Source organism: Lithobates pipiens, unplaced genomic scaffold (genome assembly GCF_037356315.1).
Source record: "Lithobates pipiens isolate NorthernLeopardFrog02 unplaced genomic scaffold, aLitPip1_a1.2 Scaffold_8, whole genome shotgun sequence".
Classification (NCBI taxonomy): domain Eukaryota; kingdom Metazoa; phylum Chordata; class Amphibia; order Anura; family Ranidae; genus Lithobates; species Lithobates pipiens.
In genome coordinates this window covers 372,082,055-372,101,259 of record NW_027507903.1, presented here as the reverse complement: position 1 = coordinate 372,101,259, position 19,205 = coordinate 372,082,055, and the positions used below count along the sequence as shown (strand labels likewise).

The window sequence follows — 19,205 nt, the reverse complement described above, 5'->3', positions numbered from 1 at the left end:
TGCTGTGATTGGCCTGGTTGTCTGGTTGGCTCTCATAACTGTTAGACTGCTAAAAGATTTCACTAAGGAGTGAAGCAACCAAACACATGAAAGCAAATAGAATTATGCCGCAAAATAAAATGTCAAATTATGTTTTTCACCATAATACTCCTTTTTTTGCCTCATTAACTCTTCTTGTCTAACAACAACAGGATGACGATTATGAAGATCCAGATGCATCAGATGATGAGGCAGACTATGAATCTCCTAATGCAGATGATGAGGGCAACAGTGATGTAGATTATGAACCTCCACCATCCAATGAACCTATTCAGATAAATCCATCCAGGGCACCCTGTGGCAACCCAGTTTATGCTGGTAAATATAGAATAGTGCATTTATATTCTGAAGGAAGGCAAAATAATATTTTTTTAAATGTCTATAACTTCAATAACATGTCAGTTTCTTCTGTGCTATATTACAACAGCTATACTAGCATTCATTTGATAGTAATGCATAACCTCCTGCTTTACCTTCTTATTTTTCCCTAGCAAACCCTTAAACTGACCTTGTGTGGTGAATAAATACATGGTTGGTATTTTTTTGCATTTTTTTTAAATTAACCTGAGTAACAAATTATCATTTACACTAGTAAAGAAGCATAAGAGAAATAGGAAAAATGTAGGTTGTCATTAGCAGGGCTTTTTTTCAGGGGGAACTTCTGGCTCAGACCCTTTGATGCCTGCTCACCACAATCACTTATAAACGCAGTCTGGTTTCTGTGTTTACAAGTGACAGTTCTATACTCTGTGTAACCACCATGAACTCTGCACTCTGTATGTAACGCAATACTGATATTTAATGCCCCTTTAAGACCCTTCTACTGTGTGTTTAATATGAACACCCACTATTTGATGTGCTTTGTAGGGTGTGTGTGTGGGGAGGGTTTTTTTTTTGTTGCGTTCCAGCACCTATTGTTTGAAAAAAAAAGCCTTGGTCATATGTAGCACTGACCCCCGGAGGAGCTGCTGGTTTTATTGGGCTTACTATTACCTTCTTGACCTCATCTCTGTCTAGGGTTTCCCGTGGTAGATGGCCCAAAGAAATGCAGAAACTGACACTGGATCTGCTTTTGGGTTATTTATTTGAAATAGGAACAAGGTCTCTCAGTTTAGGGTAGAGGGTTAGGAGAAAATTCAGGTACTCTGGACTGTCAAAAATGGAAATTCTTTATAGAAGAAATCCAGAGAATAACCGTTTCACAGCTGGATTTTCACAACCCCCGGACAGACCTCCTCTCACTAGGCCTAGCAGCTGGTAGGGTGTTAAGTAAAGTCTCTGCCACAGACTTGACCGTAGAATACTTGAATAAAGTCTCTGCCACAGACTTGACCGTAGAATACTTTAATAAAGTCTCTGCCACAGACTTAAGCGTAACTGAGGGACATAGACAAATTTATAGAGCTATCATATGGTACCAGTATCTCTCAGCCAGTCCAGCGATACCGTAGGAGTGAAGTATCCTTCAACTGAGCCTCCAGGCTCCTACAGAGAAGCCAGTCTTGTGTATTGCCTTCTCCTGAAGAGTCCTCGCCTGGATGCTTCTCCAGTTGCTGGGCCGCTCCTTAGATGAGACGGCACCGGACCACCCTTGAAGCACCAGGCCTTGACATCCATTCAGGCCTGTCCCTGCAGTTGCTTCGCCTCGGGCTATCTAACCCCCGAGACTCGGAAATGCATTGAACCGCACCCCAGGCCAGGAGGGCCATGGGGGCTGGTTAGGAGGACCAGAACCAAACAGACAGAAAACTCCTTTGGCTTGAAACCCCGCAACACGTGATATCAGCACCTTAAATACCACCTCCCAGAATGCACAGCAGGAGAACACTCCCACTGGGCTGGTTCCGAGAAAATCTGGCACTCAATACACCCAGCTAAACTGCGTTCTACCACTTGCCGGCGGTGACAGCGACACCTGCGGCCAAGGAGAACCCAGTGCAACCCAGCTGGACTTTTACTGAAATCGTAATTTAGTAAAATTAGCCCTAAAACCCAAATGTGGTTTCAGAAATATTAATTTTCAAAAACATATAGTTCATGCTCGTCAGGAGCCAGTGCTACACATATATTAGAATTCACAGAGCATGAGCACAAAATTATCAGTTATCAATGAGCTTGTAGCCCCCTGACCTCCAGAGGCGCGGTGGTAACCCCCAGAGGGAGGGGGGGCTGACATTTCACCTCAGAGTGCAGGTTGCTAGGTTTTGTGTGACCGTGTGTATGCAAGCCAAGCAGGAGTGGAATTTCCGTCGGAAAAAACATCCAAGATTTTTCAGACGGAAATTCCGCTCAAGCTTGGCTTGCATACACACGGCCACACAAAAGTTCTTTGAACTTTCGACCGTCAAGAACGTGGTGACATACAACACTACAACGAGCCAAGAAAATGAAGTTCAATGCTTCCGAGCATGCGTCAAATTGTTTCCGAGCATGCGTAGGAATTTTGCGCGTCGGAATTGCTACAGACGATCGGAACTTTTTCAGTCGGAAAAATAGAGAACCTGCTCTCAATCTTTTGCTGGCGGAAATTCCGCCAGCAAAAGTCTGATGGAGCATACACATGGTCGGAATTTCCGTCCAAAAGCTCACATCGGACTTTTGCTGGTGGAATTTCCGATCCTGTGCAATGGGACCACATTGGAAGATGTATTGTATTCCTGTGTGATAGGAAGCTGAATGATGAATATACTATGCAATGGGTGTATGGTATTTTACTTAGATATTCCCTGTAATTTTTAGAGAATGACAGGAATGTTGTTTTGTTCATAAAGTACCTCACCCTTTATAATGCATCCTTTACGAACCCCTTTTTTCAGTATATATGTTCATAAAATATTTACGTAACATATTATGACAAAAGCAAAACCCCTGTCTGACTAACACAGATCAAAATAGATCGTAGTTCAATTTCAAAAATTATATGAAGCATTCATTTTATATATAGAAAATTATATAGGAAAGAAAAATGCAATTTTAAATATAAAATACAATTTTATTTCTACAAAAAGTCCTGCCCTCTTGAAGCAGAAAGCAAAATCAGTCGAATTTCCATAGGATTCAGACAACCCACAGCAGGACATCTAATGCCGCGTACACACGGTCAAACTGTATGACGTACTTAGTCTGGAGGAAAAGTACGCCAGACTGTCCGTCGGAATTTCCGAACGCGCTACTTGCCCACACACGGCACTTTTTGAGCGGACTAATACGGCGTACTAAGTCCGCCGTACTATCCGCCCTACTTTTGAAATGAACGGACTCGCCCACACACGCGGAGGAAAGTCCGCTCATTTCGAGCGCGTCTCCAGGTAGGCGGGGCCCGCGAAGGAGACGTCACTGGCCCCGCCGCCTGGTATGGACTTAAAGGGGAACCCCAACGCCGAAAAAAAACGGCGTGGGGGTCCCCCCCAAGTCCACAACAGACCCTTGTCCGAGCACGCTACCCGGCCGGCCAGGAGCTGTACCAGGCCGCGTGCCCTCAACATGGGGGGTGCCTTGGGGAAGGGGGGGGCCGCGCGGCCCCCCCACCCCAAAGCACCTTGTCCCCATGTTGATGAGGACAAGGGCCTCTTCCCGACAACCCTGGCCGTTGGTTGTCGGGGTCTGCGGGTGGGGGGCTTATCGGAATCCGGGAGCCCCCGGATACCGGCCCCCCACCCTATGTGAATGAGTATGGGGTACAATGTACCCCTACCCATTCACCTGTTAAATAAAAGTACAAAAAAAAACACAACACACGAGATAAAATACTTTATTGCACAGCTCCGGGGGTCTTCCGTCTTCGGGGGTCTTCTCGCCGGACTCCTCCGCTATCTTCTTATAGCTCTTTTGCTAGCGGAGGAGTCCGGCTTTCTTCCTCGCTGCCGGCCTCTTCTCCCGACTTCGGGGGTCTTGTCCCCCTCTTCGGTTCTTCTGCCGGGCCACCGCGCCTTCTTATAGCTCTTTTACAGGCGGTGGCCCAGTCTTCTGTCGCCGCCGCCGCCGCCTTCCGTTCTTCTTCTTCTTCTTCTTCTCCTTCTTCTCCTGGAGATGTTGACTCGACGCTCTCTCTGGCCACAATGCCAGGGCCGCGCTGCGCGGCCACTTATATAGGGACAAGGGGCGGTGTCACATGGCTTTATGTCACATGGGTTGGTGTCACATGGTGACCCCACCCCCTTACGATGTCATAGTCCCCATGTGACATCAACCCATGTGACCAACCCATGTGACATAAAGCCATGTGACACCGCCCCTTGTCCCTATATAAGTGGCCGCGCAGCCAGGCCCTGGCATTGTGGCCGGAGAGATCGTCGAGTCAACATCTCCTGGAGAAGAAGGAGAAGAAGAAGAAGAAGAAGAAGAAGAAGAAGAAGAACGGAAGGCGACGGCGGCGACAGAAGACCGGGCCACCGCCTGTAAAAGAGCTATAAGAAGGCGCGGTGGCCCGGCAGAAGAACCGAAGAGGGGGACAAGACCCCCGAAGTCGGGAGAAGAGGCCGGCGGCAAGGAAGAAAGCCGGACTCCTCTGCTAGCAAAAGAGCTACAAGAAGATAGCGGAGGAGTCCGGCGAGAAGACCCCCGAAGACGGAAGACCCCCGGAGCTGTGCAATAAAGTATTTTATCTCGTGTGTTGTGTTTTTTTTGTACTTTTATTTTACAGGTGAATGGGTAGGGGTACATTGTACCCCATACTCATTCACATAGGGTGGGGGGCCGGTATCCGGGGGCCCCCTTATTAAAGGGGGCTCCCGGATTCCGATAAGCCCCCCGCCCGCAGACCCCGACAACCAACGGCCAGGGTTGTCGGGAAGAGGCCCTTGTCCTCATCAACATGGGGACAAGGTGTTTTGGGGTGGGGGGGCCGCGCGGCCCCCCCTTCCCCAAGGCACCCCCCCATGTTGAGGGCACGCGGCCTGGTACGGCTCAGGAGGGGGGGCGCTCGCTCGCCCCCCTTTCCTGGCCGGCCAGGTAGCGTGCTCGGACAAGGGTCTGTTGTGGACTTGGGGGGGACCCCACGCCGATTTTTTTCGGCGTTGGGGTTCCCCTTTAAGTCCATACCAGGCGGCGGGGCCAGCGACGTCTCCTTCGCGGGCCCCGCCTACCTGGATACCCGCTCGAAATGAGCGGACTTTTCTCCGGGTGGGAAAAGTCCGCTCATTTCAAAAGTACGGCGGACTGGCATACACACGGCCGGATTGTCCGCCGAAATGCGAGTACGACGGACAGAATTTCGAAAAATCCGAAATTCTTAGTACGCCGGACTGCACGCTGAAAAAGTCCACTGAAGCACACACACGAGCGGACTGTCCGCTGAAATGTGTTTCGGCGGACTAAGTACGCCATACAGTCCGCTTGTGTGTATGCGGCATAAGTCACTTATGGACTTTGATACACTTCAGTTCCTGATCTCTGCTGATAATATTGATATATACAGACTGATTCGGCTGCCTTTTATGCAAATTTGATCAATTATTGAAAAAATTGTGCAAGCTGATATTTTCTGAAATGTACAGTATGCCATGTGCTTAGAAACTGTAAGGAACTAACAACAGTCATTGATACACTTCATTTCTTCTCAATGTAGCACCTCACTGTAATCAGTTAAATGGCATGTGATTATTTTAGTCTGTTCTGTGTTTCACTGGGTGCAGGGTTTCTTGCTTCCCCCTGCCTGGAAAGGTTGTTGGGTTTGTGGGTTGGAATAATCAAATCTGCAGCTGAATATTTTTGTAGCCTTGGTCAATCCCTGGGGAAAGGTGCTGGGGTGGTGGCTGGGAAGGAACACAAATACTCTGAGGCTTGGAACAGAGGGGTTCTTGCTCTGGAAGTGGAGATTTCAGCCAGGAGGGCTGCTGCCTTCTGGCCAGGTCTGCCATCTGTCAGCTGCTCATAGAGGTCCCAGCTAAGCTAGCCTATTCTGCTGAAGTCCATTGGAGCTGACTGAGGGACTGTCTTTTCAGGATCTGGTCTAGGATCACAGTAGTAGGTGTCTGGAAGATATTGGGAGGTGCCATCCAGTTATCCAAGGACATTAAGTACAGAATAGTGTGAGAGATCCCTTAGACTGTGCGCTGCTGCTATCCCTCTTGTATTAGAGTCAATGATCCTTAAAGAGGATATTGTCGATGGTGTCCTGGTACAGCTCAGCTGTATAATATACTACAAGCAAGGACTGTGCTCAAATTCTTAGGAGGAAGATTAGAGTCCTTAAATTGCTGCTTAAAGTTGCTGGAGTATCACACAGTTACCCTACTTCCACCCAAGTTCAAGTTCTGAAATAAAGTCAGAAAAGCATACCCCTAGACTGATTACTCAAGTACCCCCAGCAGGCCATGTTTTTGGAATATCTCTTAGATAAAATAGCTGTCCAAAATACCAAGCCATTGACTCTGATTTAAAGCACCTGTGCACATAGCCTGTTGGGGCTACTTGAGGACAGGGTCGAGAACCACCACCACTACCTCATCATCTTTGTCTTATACATGCTACCAGCAGCAGCAGAAGAAACGCCCAGTGGTTTATGTTTCTGCCAGTGGTGGCCCATCCATAGGGGGCGCCTGGGCGTCCCCCAAACCAAAAAAAAAAACATTTTTAAAACTGCCCCTTTAAAAAATAAAAATCCAAAAAAAGTCTTTTAACTAAGTGCACTGTGTCCGGATGCCGACGTGGCGCTTTATTTGTGGGCTTTTAACCCACCTTGCGGCACAATGCAAAGCACCCATTAGCTTCCGCCCGTAGAATCACTAGGGGCAGGAGCATTGTTGTTTAAATTTAGAGGATACTTCCGGGTTTCGTGGACTAGACGAAAACCAGAAGTGATGTCAGCAGCTCCATTCTTTGCATGGAGCGGAGCTGAAAGGTAGGAGAGCGCACCAGGCAGCCCTAATATTCAGTTCACTAATTCTGCAGTGAACAGGAAATCTGTGCACAGTCACTTGTCAGCATCAGCATCATATTACTGAGCACAGCCCTATCACAGCCATTCAGTAACAGAACCCAACATGCAGCTGACACAGCTGATTTCTCCAGGAAGCCTGACACTAGGCTAATCTGCCATCAGCTTCGCTGTGCTAGCTGCCCCTGCCCCTGATCCCATCCCACCCACCATCCCCCTGTCTCTGATCCCATCCCACCCACCATCCCTCTGTCCCTAATCCCATCCCTCTGTCCCTAATCCCATCCCACCCACCATCCCTCTGTCCCTGATCCCATCCCTCTGTCCCTGATCCCATCCCACCCACCATCCCTCTGTCCTTGATCCCATCCCTCTGTCCCTAATCCCATCCCACCCACCATCCCTCTGTCCCTGATCCCATTGCACCGCCCATCCCTCTGTCCCTGATCCCATCCCTCTGTCCCTGATCCCACCACCAAAGGAAAACATGTAAGATATTGCATTATTCCAGTCCCTAAATATGATGACTGTATTTGTTTTATTTTTTTATTAGGTCCCCCCATCCCTCTGTCCCTGATCCCATCCCACCACCATCCCTCTGTCCCTGATCCCATCCCACCCACCATCCCTCCTTGATCCCATCCCACCCACCATCCCTCTGTCCCTGATCCCATCCCACCCCACCACCATCCCTCTGTCCCTGATCCCATCCAACCCACCATCCCTTTGTCCCTGATCCCACTCCCCCAACCACCATCCTTCTGTCCCTGATCCCACTCCCCACCCCCACCATCCCTCTGTCCCTGATCCCATCCCACCCCACCACCATCCCTCTGTCCCTGATCCCCACCATCCCTCTGATCCCACCACCAAAGGAAAACATGTAAGATATTGCATTATTCCTGTCCCTAAATGTGATGACTGTATTCGTTTTATTTTTAGGCTTTTGATTGAGAATGCACAATCAAGCATAGAAAGCCAACTTTTAGAACAAAACTGTGGATCCCATGTGCACGCATAGTTAACTATTTTCTTTTCCGTACCATACAGCTAGGTCCCTAGGGTCTCTGCCAACGTGGGTCCAGTCGCAGTTGCTGGGTAACCAACCGCTTAGGAGGTAGACTATGGACCTGCTCCCCTCACTATTGGGGCGGCACAGTGGTGTAGTGGTTAGCACTCTCACCTAGCAGTAAGAAGGGTCGCTGGTTCATATGTTGGTCGCATGTTCTTCCTGTGCCTACGTGGGTTTCCTCCCACAATCCAAAGACATGCAGGTAGGTTAATTGGCTTCTGTCCAAAATTGGCCCTAGTATATGAATGGGGACCTTGTATTGTGGGTTCCTTGAGGGTAGGGATCAATGTGAGTGTGCAATGTACAGGGATAGGGACAATTGTAGACACTCACTCAGGATTGACTGGTGTCTTTATTCAACCTTAATAACTATGTAACTATACAAGAGACCTGTCACCCCTCTGGGTACCCCTGTCCCACTGTCTGTCTGTCATATCATCCTTCTCTTGTACTCATTACTCCAAGTAAGGGCTTGTCTCCACATCACTCTGCATGTGTGCATTACAGGCCCTGTCCTTCCATACTCCATTACCACCATGCACCATTTTAAATTGGTTGTAAAGTCAATATCTGAACTTACTAGAATCCCCTCTGTTATATCAGGGCCTTTGTTTTATAAAAATGATGCGGCGCAATACCTTATTTTGCAGTGCCGCTGTGCATTCAGCTGTCCTGCCCCCCTCTCCTGCCCCGTCTGAGGATTACAGATGGAGAGGCTGAGTTTGCCACTGACATCAGCCGGGAGGAGAGGAGGAGAGTGGCGGGAGGTCACATGACCGCTCAGTGATGCTCTTCAATGAGGTATTGCACTGCTTCATTTTTATAAAACAAAGGCACTGGGCAATATAACAGCATATAACAGAGGAGATTCTACTAAGTACAGATATTTATTTATTATTTTACATAGTATAGCAGCAGCAGGGGAAGGATGGAGATGACTCACACACAGGAGTTGACAGGCAGGGAAGAGGGGGGGAGAGAGGACAGAGGAGAGACAGCGAATGACGGAGGCACATAAACTGACCAAGGTATCAGGGACTCATAAGCCATGAAAAATGTGGGGGGGCAGCACTAGGCAGGGTCAGCCAGGTATTTTAGATGATAGAAAATGACTAAATTACACAGCGCAAGCACCGTGCTATTATTCATGCTTCAAATGAACAGGATCATTTTTTTTTCCCTGGCGGTATGATTATGTCAGGAATTTTGTACCAAAAGTGGTACAATTTTTTGCATGGAAATTTGGCGTTATGTATTGTAGGCTTGCAATTCTTAGTAATTCCTTACTTAAACCTGACCAAACAAGGCTCTAGTAGACATCCCAGATGTGATAAAGTTTGAAACACAAAATCATGAATTATAATCTAATAAATAATATAATTGTATTCAATATTGTAATACAAAATAATGAAATTTGTCAAACAAAGAAAATTCTATAAATTTCCTGAGTGTGTTAAATTTTGAAACATGGTACAGCACAAAGTCCGATATCACAATCAGGACAATGGAACCTGCTTTCTTTTCGGACTTTCTTTCCATTGCCATCTCTCTTTGAACAGCAAACCACACACATCCTGGTAGGTGCTGGCTTTTTTGCGGTTGGCGGTATGTAATCCATAAAGTGACGACCTGTTAGGCGTTCTGGTTTGGCAACGTCAACAGCACGTCATCCAGGTCTGTTCACAGCTACTGATGGAGTCTGGTGGTGACAGAAATCTGCTCGGCCACCTTCCAGATAAAATCAGAATGAACAAGAGGCTTGTCACTCTTTGCTCTGTACAGGATATATGCATTCCACAGGCATTGTTCCAGAAGATGCCTGAAAATCTTCTTATAATATTTTTAATAAAATGTCATTGCCTGATCGGCTCTGTTGCCACCTCCCATGGTGTTGTTGTAGTCTATCACGACTTGCGGCTTCAGCACATCTTTCCCACCTTTTGTGTGGACCATGGCAGTGGAGGTATTGTGCACAGTGCTCATGAGACACACGTCCTTCTTGTCTCGCCATCGCATTGCCATCACCTTACCCTTCTGCCAGGCAACCATTTCTCCAGTTTTTCGTTTTTTCTTGGCAAACATAGCAAGCATCACTTATTTTGTAGAAAAACCTCAAACAGTTCTGGTGACGTGTAGAAATTGCCCATGGTCACACAATATCCCTGGTTCAGCAATGGCTCCAGCAGTGTAAGGACAGATGATGTGGCCATCCCATAGCTGCTGTACCTAGGGTTGAACTTCGTGCCTTTACCGGTGTAAATGACCCAATTCCAGATGTACCCAGTGGATGACTCGCAGAGCATGCAGGATTTGATGCCAAACCGTGCTCTTTTGGATGCAATAAACTGTATGCAGCTTAGGCATCCCTTGTAGGCCATCAAAATTTCATCCATGCTGATGTCCATTTCTGGCATGTAGGTCCACTGGAAACCGGTCACAATAATTTGGCATACATCCCAGATATTTATTAGTTTGGGCACAGGATGCGTGGCCTTATCAAATTCTTCATTGTTCGTGAAGTGGAAATACTTTATGATGAGGGAAAACCGGTATTCTGACATCACAGTGCCAAAAATCGGAGTGGCCAGTAACTTATTGGTGGTCCAGAACCATTTCTGGAGCAGTTTCCCCACCACCCCCTGAAGAATGATGAGTCCTAGAAACTGCCAGATGTCCTCTTTTGTCACCGGTTCCCACTTTCTGCTTCTGGAAAACCTGGCATGCAGCGTAGTGGATTGCTGCTCTTGGTAGCGATTTGTCTCAGTGACAATTTTTTCATTTACCTCCTCAGTGAGGAATAATTGCAGGTATGCCAGAGGGTTGTCACACTCAACATCTACCTTCTTCCCAGGTGATCTAGTGATGGGGAATCTTGGGGGCGCTACCTGGTCCGTATCGCAGTCAATAGGGCACCAAGTGCGCACATAACTGAGGTCAGGTACAGGATCATCAAGCGTTGTCACTTGCCAGGTCAGTGTCAGACGACAAATCTCCCCACGGCTCGCTATCGCTCAGTTCTGCGAGCAACTCCATGTCGCTGTCACTCAACTGGCCCAAACGCGCTTTTGTAGTAAAGTGGGACTTTTTTGATGCCATGTTATAAATATTTTATAGGCACAACTTACAGTAAAATGGCAGGCAAGGGGCACTGTGCATTGATCAAGTGTCAGATCTGAGATGATACAATGTAATCCTCTCAGTTTACAATGTATCACCTCTTTTTATGAGTGTGTCACTTTTGAATTTCCTGCCCAGTTCCACTCCCATGCACCTCTGCTGCTCGCAGGGAATGTAAGTCAGATGCTGGACGGCGCTCTTGCCGGTGATCTCGCCAGCGATCTCACCGGCAAACACAGCGGAGGAAGTCGCTGGATCGCCAGGAGAAGGTAAAGGGCTCCGCTGACAGCTCTGCAATGTTACCCCGAGCGTAATTGGGGTAACCTGGCAGAGAAAATCAACCCCGAGTCACGCTCGAGAATACCGCCAGGGAGATTAAGTAACTTCAGACCAGGCATGACAAAATTTCAAAAGCTTTACTGGAAATCCTGAGCACAACAGTTCAAAAACAAAGTACCCAAGCTAAACGAATCTCTACCTGTGCAGGCAAGAGTCCACAGTGGCAGATCTCTAGAGCTGGTATTCTTCAGGGAGGATTGTAGGTCCCAGCAATCTCCCTACATTTTAAAGGTTCCTAGAGGCAGTGCATGGGCAGTCTCCCATGCAGACTGTCTGTCTGGATAGAGCCCTCCCCCTTTATTATCAGCACAGGGAAAAAGACACAGCTCAGTAGAAAGTGCAGGAAACAGGTTACCTGTTTCTCTTCCAGCTGGGGCGGCAGCTGTCTCTATAACCAGCATTTCCGTCTGCTTACATGTGTTGTCCATTTGCCTTTTACAGTACACTGCAAAGACAAAATGTGTCTGGTGTATTATTATTAATGATGAACACGTACTGTTATTATTAGAAGAATATATAGAAGAGCGCCAAATCAGTAAAAAGTGTATTTATTTTATGCAATCAATAAAAGTCTCACTTACATCCATAATTATTATTGTCCTCCGTTTGATAGTCAAATCACTGTTCCCTTTCGCTGGTGCTGTTACTGGATGAATCCTCCTCCACAGCACGCTAGGGGAAGCTCCGCTGTGTTCTGTGATGCACAGAGACACAGACTGGCTCGTAGACAGCGTGTGACGTCAGCCGGGGGTACCCGAGAGCACAACACGTTTCTGAGCTTGCGCAAGCCTCGTTCGGGCATGCGCGCTCCTTTCTCAAGTGCAGGTATAGGCAATGCTGCAGTGGACTGCTCTTAAATAGGAGAGTGAATAGATAATGACAGACAAGATAGCAATTAACCCTATAATCAATGCAAGCTGGTTGAGAGGGTTATACTAATGATAATACTATGGCAAGTGAATAAAATATATGGTAACGAAGGTGAACTTGAAAAGGGTGAAAAGTTTTAGAGAAGAGTTATATATATAGGGAACAAAGAATGTATGTATAAAAGAGTTGTGAAAAATGAAGAGACGTGAAAAAGACAATGAAAATGAAAATAATAATAAAAAAATAAAAAAATTATGCAAAAATACTAATAATAAAATTAATAATGATAATAATAATAATAAAAATAACAAAAATAGTGATAATAATGGAAATGAAATAAAAGTAAAAATAAAAATGAGAATAAAGATGAAAATGAAAATATAAATAATAATAATATTAATAATAAGAATAAAAATGATAATAATAAAAATAAAGATAAATATAAAAATAAAAAATAAAAATACATTTATTTTAATGGGATTAATGGGATAATGGGATTAAAAAAAACTAAAATTAACTCTCTATAGTAAAAAAAGAGAAACTAATCGCTACTGTAAATATTACTTTCCCAGTTCTACAGTAAAAAAATTAACCCTTTAAAGTAGTGATTATCTGCTTTTTTTTTTTTTTTACTATAAAGGGCTCATTTTAGTCTTTTTATGTTACTAAATGTCTTAGACCTGGTATAGCTATAATCTATAACATATAATCTATATGTTTATTGGTGCTTTTTGCAGAAACGCACTACAATTCATTAAATGTCTCCCATGGAACACGTTCATATCTGTGCTTTTATCAGCCGCTGCGTATTTGGAAAGGGTCAGGGACTTTTAAACGCAAAACGGGGCTTCTTTGGTTCAATATACTTCAATGGAGAAGCTGCAGAAAAGCATGTAATGCGTTTTTGCAGCAAATGTTTTTTAATCATTTTTAATGAGTCAGTAAAATCACATGCGTAGAAATCAAAAACGCACAGCAAAAAGCACTGCAGAAACAGATCAAAAGCAAACTGCATAGGTGTGTACCGAGCCTTATGCTGGCCACATGGATCAATTTTCAGATGAGAATATTCAGACGAAAAATCTTTGTACATTCGCTGAATGAAAGAATTTTGTTTGAAATTTTCACTTGTTTTTAACGTTCTGTTTTTAAAATGAATGTAATTTCTGAATGAAAACCACATACACTGTCTGAAAATTCCTTTGACCAAGCAGTTTTCTATTATTTCCAAATTTTCCCATCACTGTGGTTGAAAATGAACGTCAATTTGACCCACTTTTTTTTAAGGTTATTAACCGATTAATCGATTAATCGAAACAATAATCAGACAACTAATTGATTATGAAAATAATCGCTAGTTGCAGCCCTAGTTGAGGGGCAGTTGTTTACCATCTATGTTCTGAAGAAAGTCAATGGTATCTTTAACATAGGAAAATAAACAAATCACATGCGGATATAGATATTTATCCACTAGAGCACTAGCATTTTCAGTTAATCCCTGGCAGCCTGATACAATAGGCCGTCCAGGGGGATGGTTCAATGATTTGTGAACTTTGGGTAAAGAATAAAATGTAGGGGTCCTAGGATCCTTTACATTAAGGTAACTCCAAATGTTAGAGTCAATAATGCCATCTTGATAAGCCTTAAATATTAAACCATAGTATTTGCGTGTGAAATTTTGGATTACAATCTTAGAGATGGGGCGATACCATTTTCTGTTGTCAAGGATGGCGAGACACATGCCTTCATGTGCCTTGACATCCATGACAACAACATTGTCCCCTTTATCGGTTGGCTTAATGACCAATCCAGAATGACATTGGAGGTCCTTCAAAGCCTTGCGATGCTCAAAAGGATAGATTATGTAGATGTAGATCATCGAGATACAGATTTTTTATCTCAGAGGTAATCTGTTCTACAAATACCCAAATATTTGGGTTTGTATGGAGTAAAGCAAATGCTTGCAATTTGGGTTTAAAAGCAGTAGGGGGGGGGGGGGGGGGGGCACACTGGGTAGGGCGACACAGGGCAAAAAGAGCACAGGTGACTCCTCGTCGCCAGTGTGTCCCTACTCCCAGAGTAGCATCAGGTCACCCATGGCCTGAAGCTCAGTCTGAGAAAATTCCATAGGTGGAAAGTCAGGCTGGTTCAATGAAGGAGGTTTGTCATAGATAACCTTGAACATGAGCCTTCTGGAAACAAGTGTATGTCTTTAATGAATTGGAATCGATCAAGATCAGTGGAAGGACAAAAAGTAAGACCCAGTTGAAGCACATAAACCTGTGCATCGGTAAGAGGTACCGAGGAAAGGTTTATTACGGTACTTCTAAACCAAGGGTTCCCTGATTGGAAGAGGTAAATTTGGACTAAATTTCTGTTCTGGAGTTTTCACAAAAAAATGAGTGCAATTTTTGGGTCATAAGCTTGAGCACTTATAGGGAACATGGTAGTTAGAGTAGGTTCACTTACCCTACGTGTAGTAGAAGAAAAAAGTGGAAGTAGGTGCTGATAAGGTGCCTGGTGCGTGATTTGACAGTAAGTTGGGCATAGGATGTGTAGTGCATAGTCTACCAGGAAAAGGTGTGGATGAGTGCACAGTAGTTATATTGGTACGAACCACCAAATGTTGGCATGTGCGAGTAGGTCCAAAAGTGTGGTGAAGAGGTAGTGGTACGATCCCCCTTTCTTTTTTTAGGGATCCTATCGTGGGAGAGGTCCATATAAGATGTAGAACTGCTGGAAGAGAAAGAAACAGAAGCAGCATTAGGCCCAACGTTATCTGTTTTAGGTACTTCAAAATTAGAATGCTTTGTAGTAGGTTTATTAGATAAAGTTTGATTCCATCTATAAGCATAATCATTTTCATAGGCCAGTGATGGCAAACCTTGGCACCCCAGATATTTAGGAACTACATTTCCCATGCTACTTAACTACACTGTAGAGTGCATGAGCATCATGGGATATGTAGTTCCAAAACATCTAGGCTGCCAAGGTTCGCCATCACTGTCATAGGCTAACTTATCACAAAGGAATTTGCCATCTTTGGCATTAATGACACCCAAAGTATACTCCTTGAGGTACACCCGCAGATCTTTTTCACTCTTGGTGAACCTCGCGGAGGCAACAATGGGGACATGGGTCTGATACCAGCTATTGATCTGAAGATCAGGTGCTCGGCATCCGAAAAGGGGCCGGACGTCTGAATAGGGTGTGGCAGCAGCAGCCATGGATAGATTCATGCAATGCATGAATCTATCCATTATGCATATAGGGGGGTGGCACAGATAGAGGGGGGCGGAACCTACGTGCCTTTAATGCACAGGGTGCCCCATGCAGATTGCTTTTCAGAGGAGTGGCAGGCTTTTACAGTAAGAGACTAAGTGCCAGTTCACACTTTTGCACTGCAAATTCTCAAAAAAATGTGTGCGGATTCTGCACCACATGAAAATGACTCCCCATTCATGCGAACAGCTGCAGGTGTGTATGTTAATTCAATGACACCTCTAAATTGGTTCACAAAATGCAGTGTGATTTGCAGAATTGGATCACATGGGTGTGAAAAAGGGTCCTACACCATTTTGGTGCAGATTCGGTGCTAATTGAGCCATACAGAATAATGGCTCAACTGGCATTGCTGAAAATCTCATGTGATTTGAACAAGAATGCGGTGTGATTTCTGTCCAAACTCGCATACGGTTCCCACACTGCATAGTGTGAACTGGCACTCAGAGCAGCAGAGGAGAAGGACATATACAAGCATTTGTCAAGTTGAGGGAGGTGTTTGGACAGTGGACTCACCAATTTTACAGCCCCTTGTCTCCTCCAATTGAAGTTTTTACCTGCTGCAGCTGCTCACACACACCTATCTAGCACCATGCTGTGTGTGTGTGTGCACATCAGGGGGTGGGGGTGCTAGCACGGACAGAGCAAGGAATCAGGGATTGGTCAGTTTACAAGGGGCCTTCAGCACCCTGGGGTCCTGTGCTGTTCACTATGAATCCTCCTGTGCAGGGGCGTAACTAGAAATCACAGGGCCCCATAGCAAAATGTTGTATGGGCCCCCCCCCACAAAAAAATAATATACTAATGCCATTGAACAACAGACTACCACATCCATGTGGCACAGTACCCAGGCAACGGCTTATATTAATTTTTAACAACAAAGTATGCAGTATACTGTATGCAGCCCCTGAAGGGAACACATTGCTGACCTCCATGCCTTCTAACCAATTTCTGTTCTGTTATATAAAACAAAATAGTTCAACTCACCATAATGCAAAATCAGTGGGATCCCTGAGCGTGTCACTTGCCATCATCGCCTGCCACCAGATGCAGATTTTAACTTGTCACACGTTGCAGAATGTCACCTGCCACATGTTGCGGATTGTCCTCTTGCCACATCCCAGATTGTCACTTGCCACGTCACTTGCCACGCATTATGGATTGTCACTTGCCACGTCCTGGATTGTCACTTGCCACACATTAAGGATTGTCACTTGTCACATCCCCTGCCACACGTTGAGGATTGTCCACTTGCCACGTCGCCTGCCACCAGGTGCAGATTGTCACTTGTCACACGTTGCAGAATGTCACCTGCCACATGTTGCGGATTATCCACTTGCCACGTCCCGGATTGTCACTCGCCACACATTACGGATTGTCCCTTGCCACGTCCTAGATTGCCACTTGCCACGCATTACAGATTGTCACTTGCCACGTCCTAGATTGCCACTCGCCACACATTATGGATTGTCACTTGCCACGTCCTAGATTGTCACTTGCCACAAATTATGGATTGTCACTTGCCACGTCCTAGATTGTCACTTGCCACACATTATGGATTGTCACTTGCCACATCCCAGGTTGTCACTTGCCACGTCACCTGCCACACATTACGGATTGTCACTTGCCACGTCACCTGCCACACATTACGGATTGTCACTTGCCACGTCACTTGCCACACATTACGGATTGTCACTTGCCACATCACCTGCCACACATTATGGATTGTCACTTGCCACGTCACCTGCCACACATTACGGATTGTTACTTGCCATGTCACGGATTTTCACTTGCCACATCACCTGCCGCATATTACGGATTGTCACTTGCCACATCCAGGTTGTCACTTGCCACGTCACCTGCCACACATTATGGATTGTCACTTGCCACACGTTACGGATTTTCACTTGCCACGTCACGGATTTTCACTTGCCACGGTACCTGCCACACATTACAGATTGTCACTTGCCATGTCCCGGTTGTCACTTGCCACGTCGCCTGCCACACATTATGGATTGTCACTTGCTCTGTCACTTTCCTGCTGTGTCACAGAGTCAGGCAGCAGATAGTCAGGCAGCAGAGAGATAATGTCATCTCTCTGCTTCCTGGCTGCCTGCACAGTGAGGGGGAAACTGCACTGCAGGGATGCAGGGCGGGCGCCAGGCAGTGAGAGATGATGTTATCTCTATGGTCCCCCACCTGTCAGCTCCCTGATTGGCCAGCCCGCTCACGCCCACTCTCTCACCCGTGGAGCCGCCCGCGGACCACCCGCGGAGCCGCGGGCCACCCGCTCTCACCCGCGGAGCCGCGAACCGGCCACGGAGCCGCGGGCCGCCCGCTATCACCCGCGGAGCCGCGGACCACCCGCGGAGCCGCGAGCCGCTCGCTATCACCCACGGAGCCGCGCCGCCTGTCCTCACCGGGCCCCACTTGACTGCGGGCCCCATAGCGCCCGCATGTGTTGCTATGGCGGTAGTTCCGCCACTGCTCCTGTGAGATAGCAAGTGACACTGCAGGATCGGCACAGGCAGCTACAAAGGCAGCACAGTTCACTGTACACCTAACCCACTGCCATGGAGAGCGTGTAACGGCAGACAGCTGGCATTGTTTTGGGTGCAGTTCACTTGATCCAAGGAGGGCAGCAGGCAAGGCACTGGCAGCAGTGGTGGAACAGGCTTGTCAAACCAGTGGTGTGATTGGAATTCCAGGGAGAACAAACCTAATGGCACAAAGAGGGAGAAGGAAAAGAACCTAACATTATAGTATAGCTGTAGGTGCTCCATTGCAGTCATTTACCCCATACACTGATTGCATGAATTCATTATTCAACCACCAGTGCTGCTCCATATGCATGCATGATGAATATATTGTTTATTGTCCCAAGTAGTGCTGCTCCAATATGCACGACTGTATTATTTTTCTCTTTTGTTCACTAACTGACACAGCTCCTTATTCTTGACCATAGGGTTGTTACTCCACCTTCAGGAGAGGACTAGGCAGAACATGTTACACATGTACAAAAAAACAGAACTCTCTAGTTCTCTACTCCTCTGGTCGTGGACCCACAGTATCCAGGTTAAATAAAGTAACTACGATCCCGGTAGAAGGGACTCCTGCATTTAAGGACCCCAGGGACAGGAAAGCTGAGGCAGTGGCCCGTTTCTTGTTTACGGTTGTGGGGTCAGCAATGTGACCAATACTGGCCTCTGCACTTGTGTCGCAGACACTTACTGAATGGGCAAAACTTTTGCACCGCGAATTGGGGGAGCAACAGGCTTCTCCTGTCTGCATGGAACTAGCAGACCAGTTAGTGCACGGCCTTAAGTACATTTGTGACGTGGCCCTGGATACCCTCCCTCTGTTATCCAGGGCTTCAGTGTCAGCAGTGGTGCTGAGGTGCCTGATTTGGTCAAAATGCTGGTCTGCGGACCAGGCATCTAAAAAAGCCCTGACGGATCTACCCTTCCTTGGTGAGCGGCTCTTTGGAGCCTTGTGGATGACATCATTAAGAATGCCACAGGTGGGAAGAGTACCTTACTCCCACAGACCAAGAAGACTAAGGAGCCACGCTGAAGGCAAGGGCCCTCATTTTCCGCTCATAAACAGCTT

At 46.4% G+C, this 19,205-nt stretch overlaps 1 protein-coding gene across 2 annotated transcripts in view; it reads left to right on the top strand.

The window, feature by feature from the left end:
• Positions 1-19,205, top strand: part of LCP2 (lymphocyte cytosolic protein 2) — a 398,083-nt gene that overhangs the window by 204,960 nt on the left and 173,918 nt on the right. For both annotated transcript variants that reach the window (XM_077473572.1, XM_077473571.1), the window contains one exon: positions 192-357. In XM_077473572.1, coding sequence (XP_077329698.1) covers positions 192-357 — 166 coding nt within the window. The remainder of the gene's footprint in view (positions 1-191; positions 358-19,205) is intronic.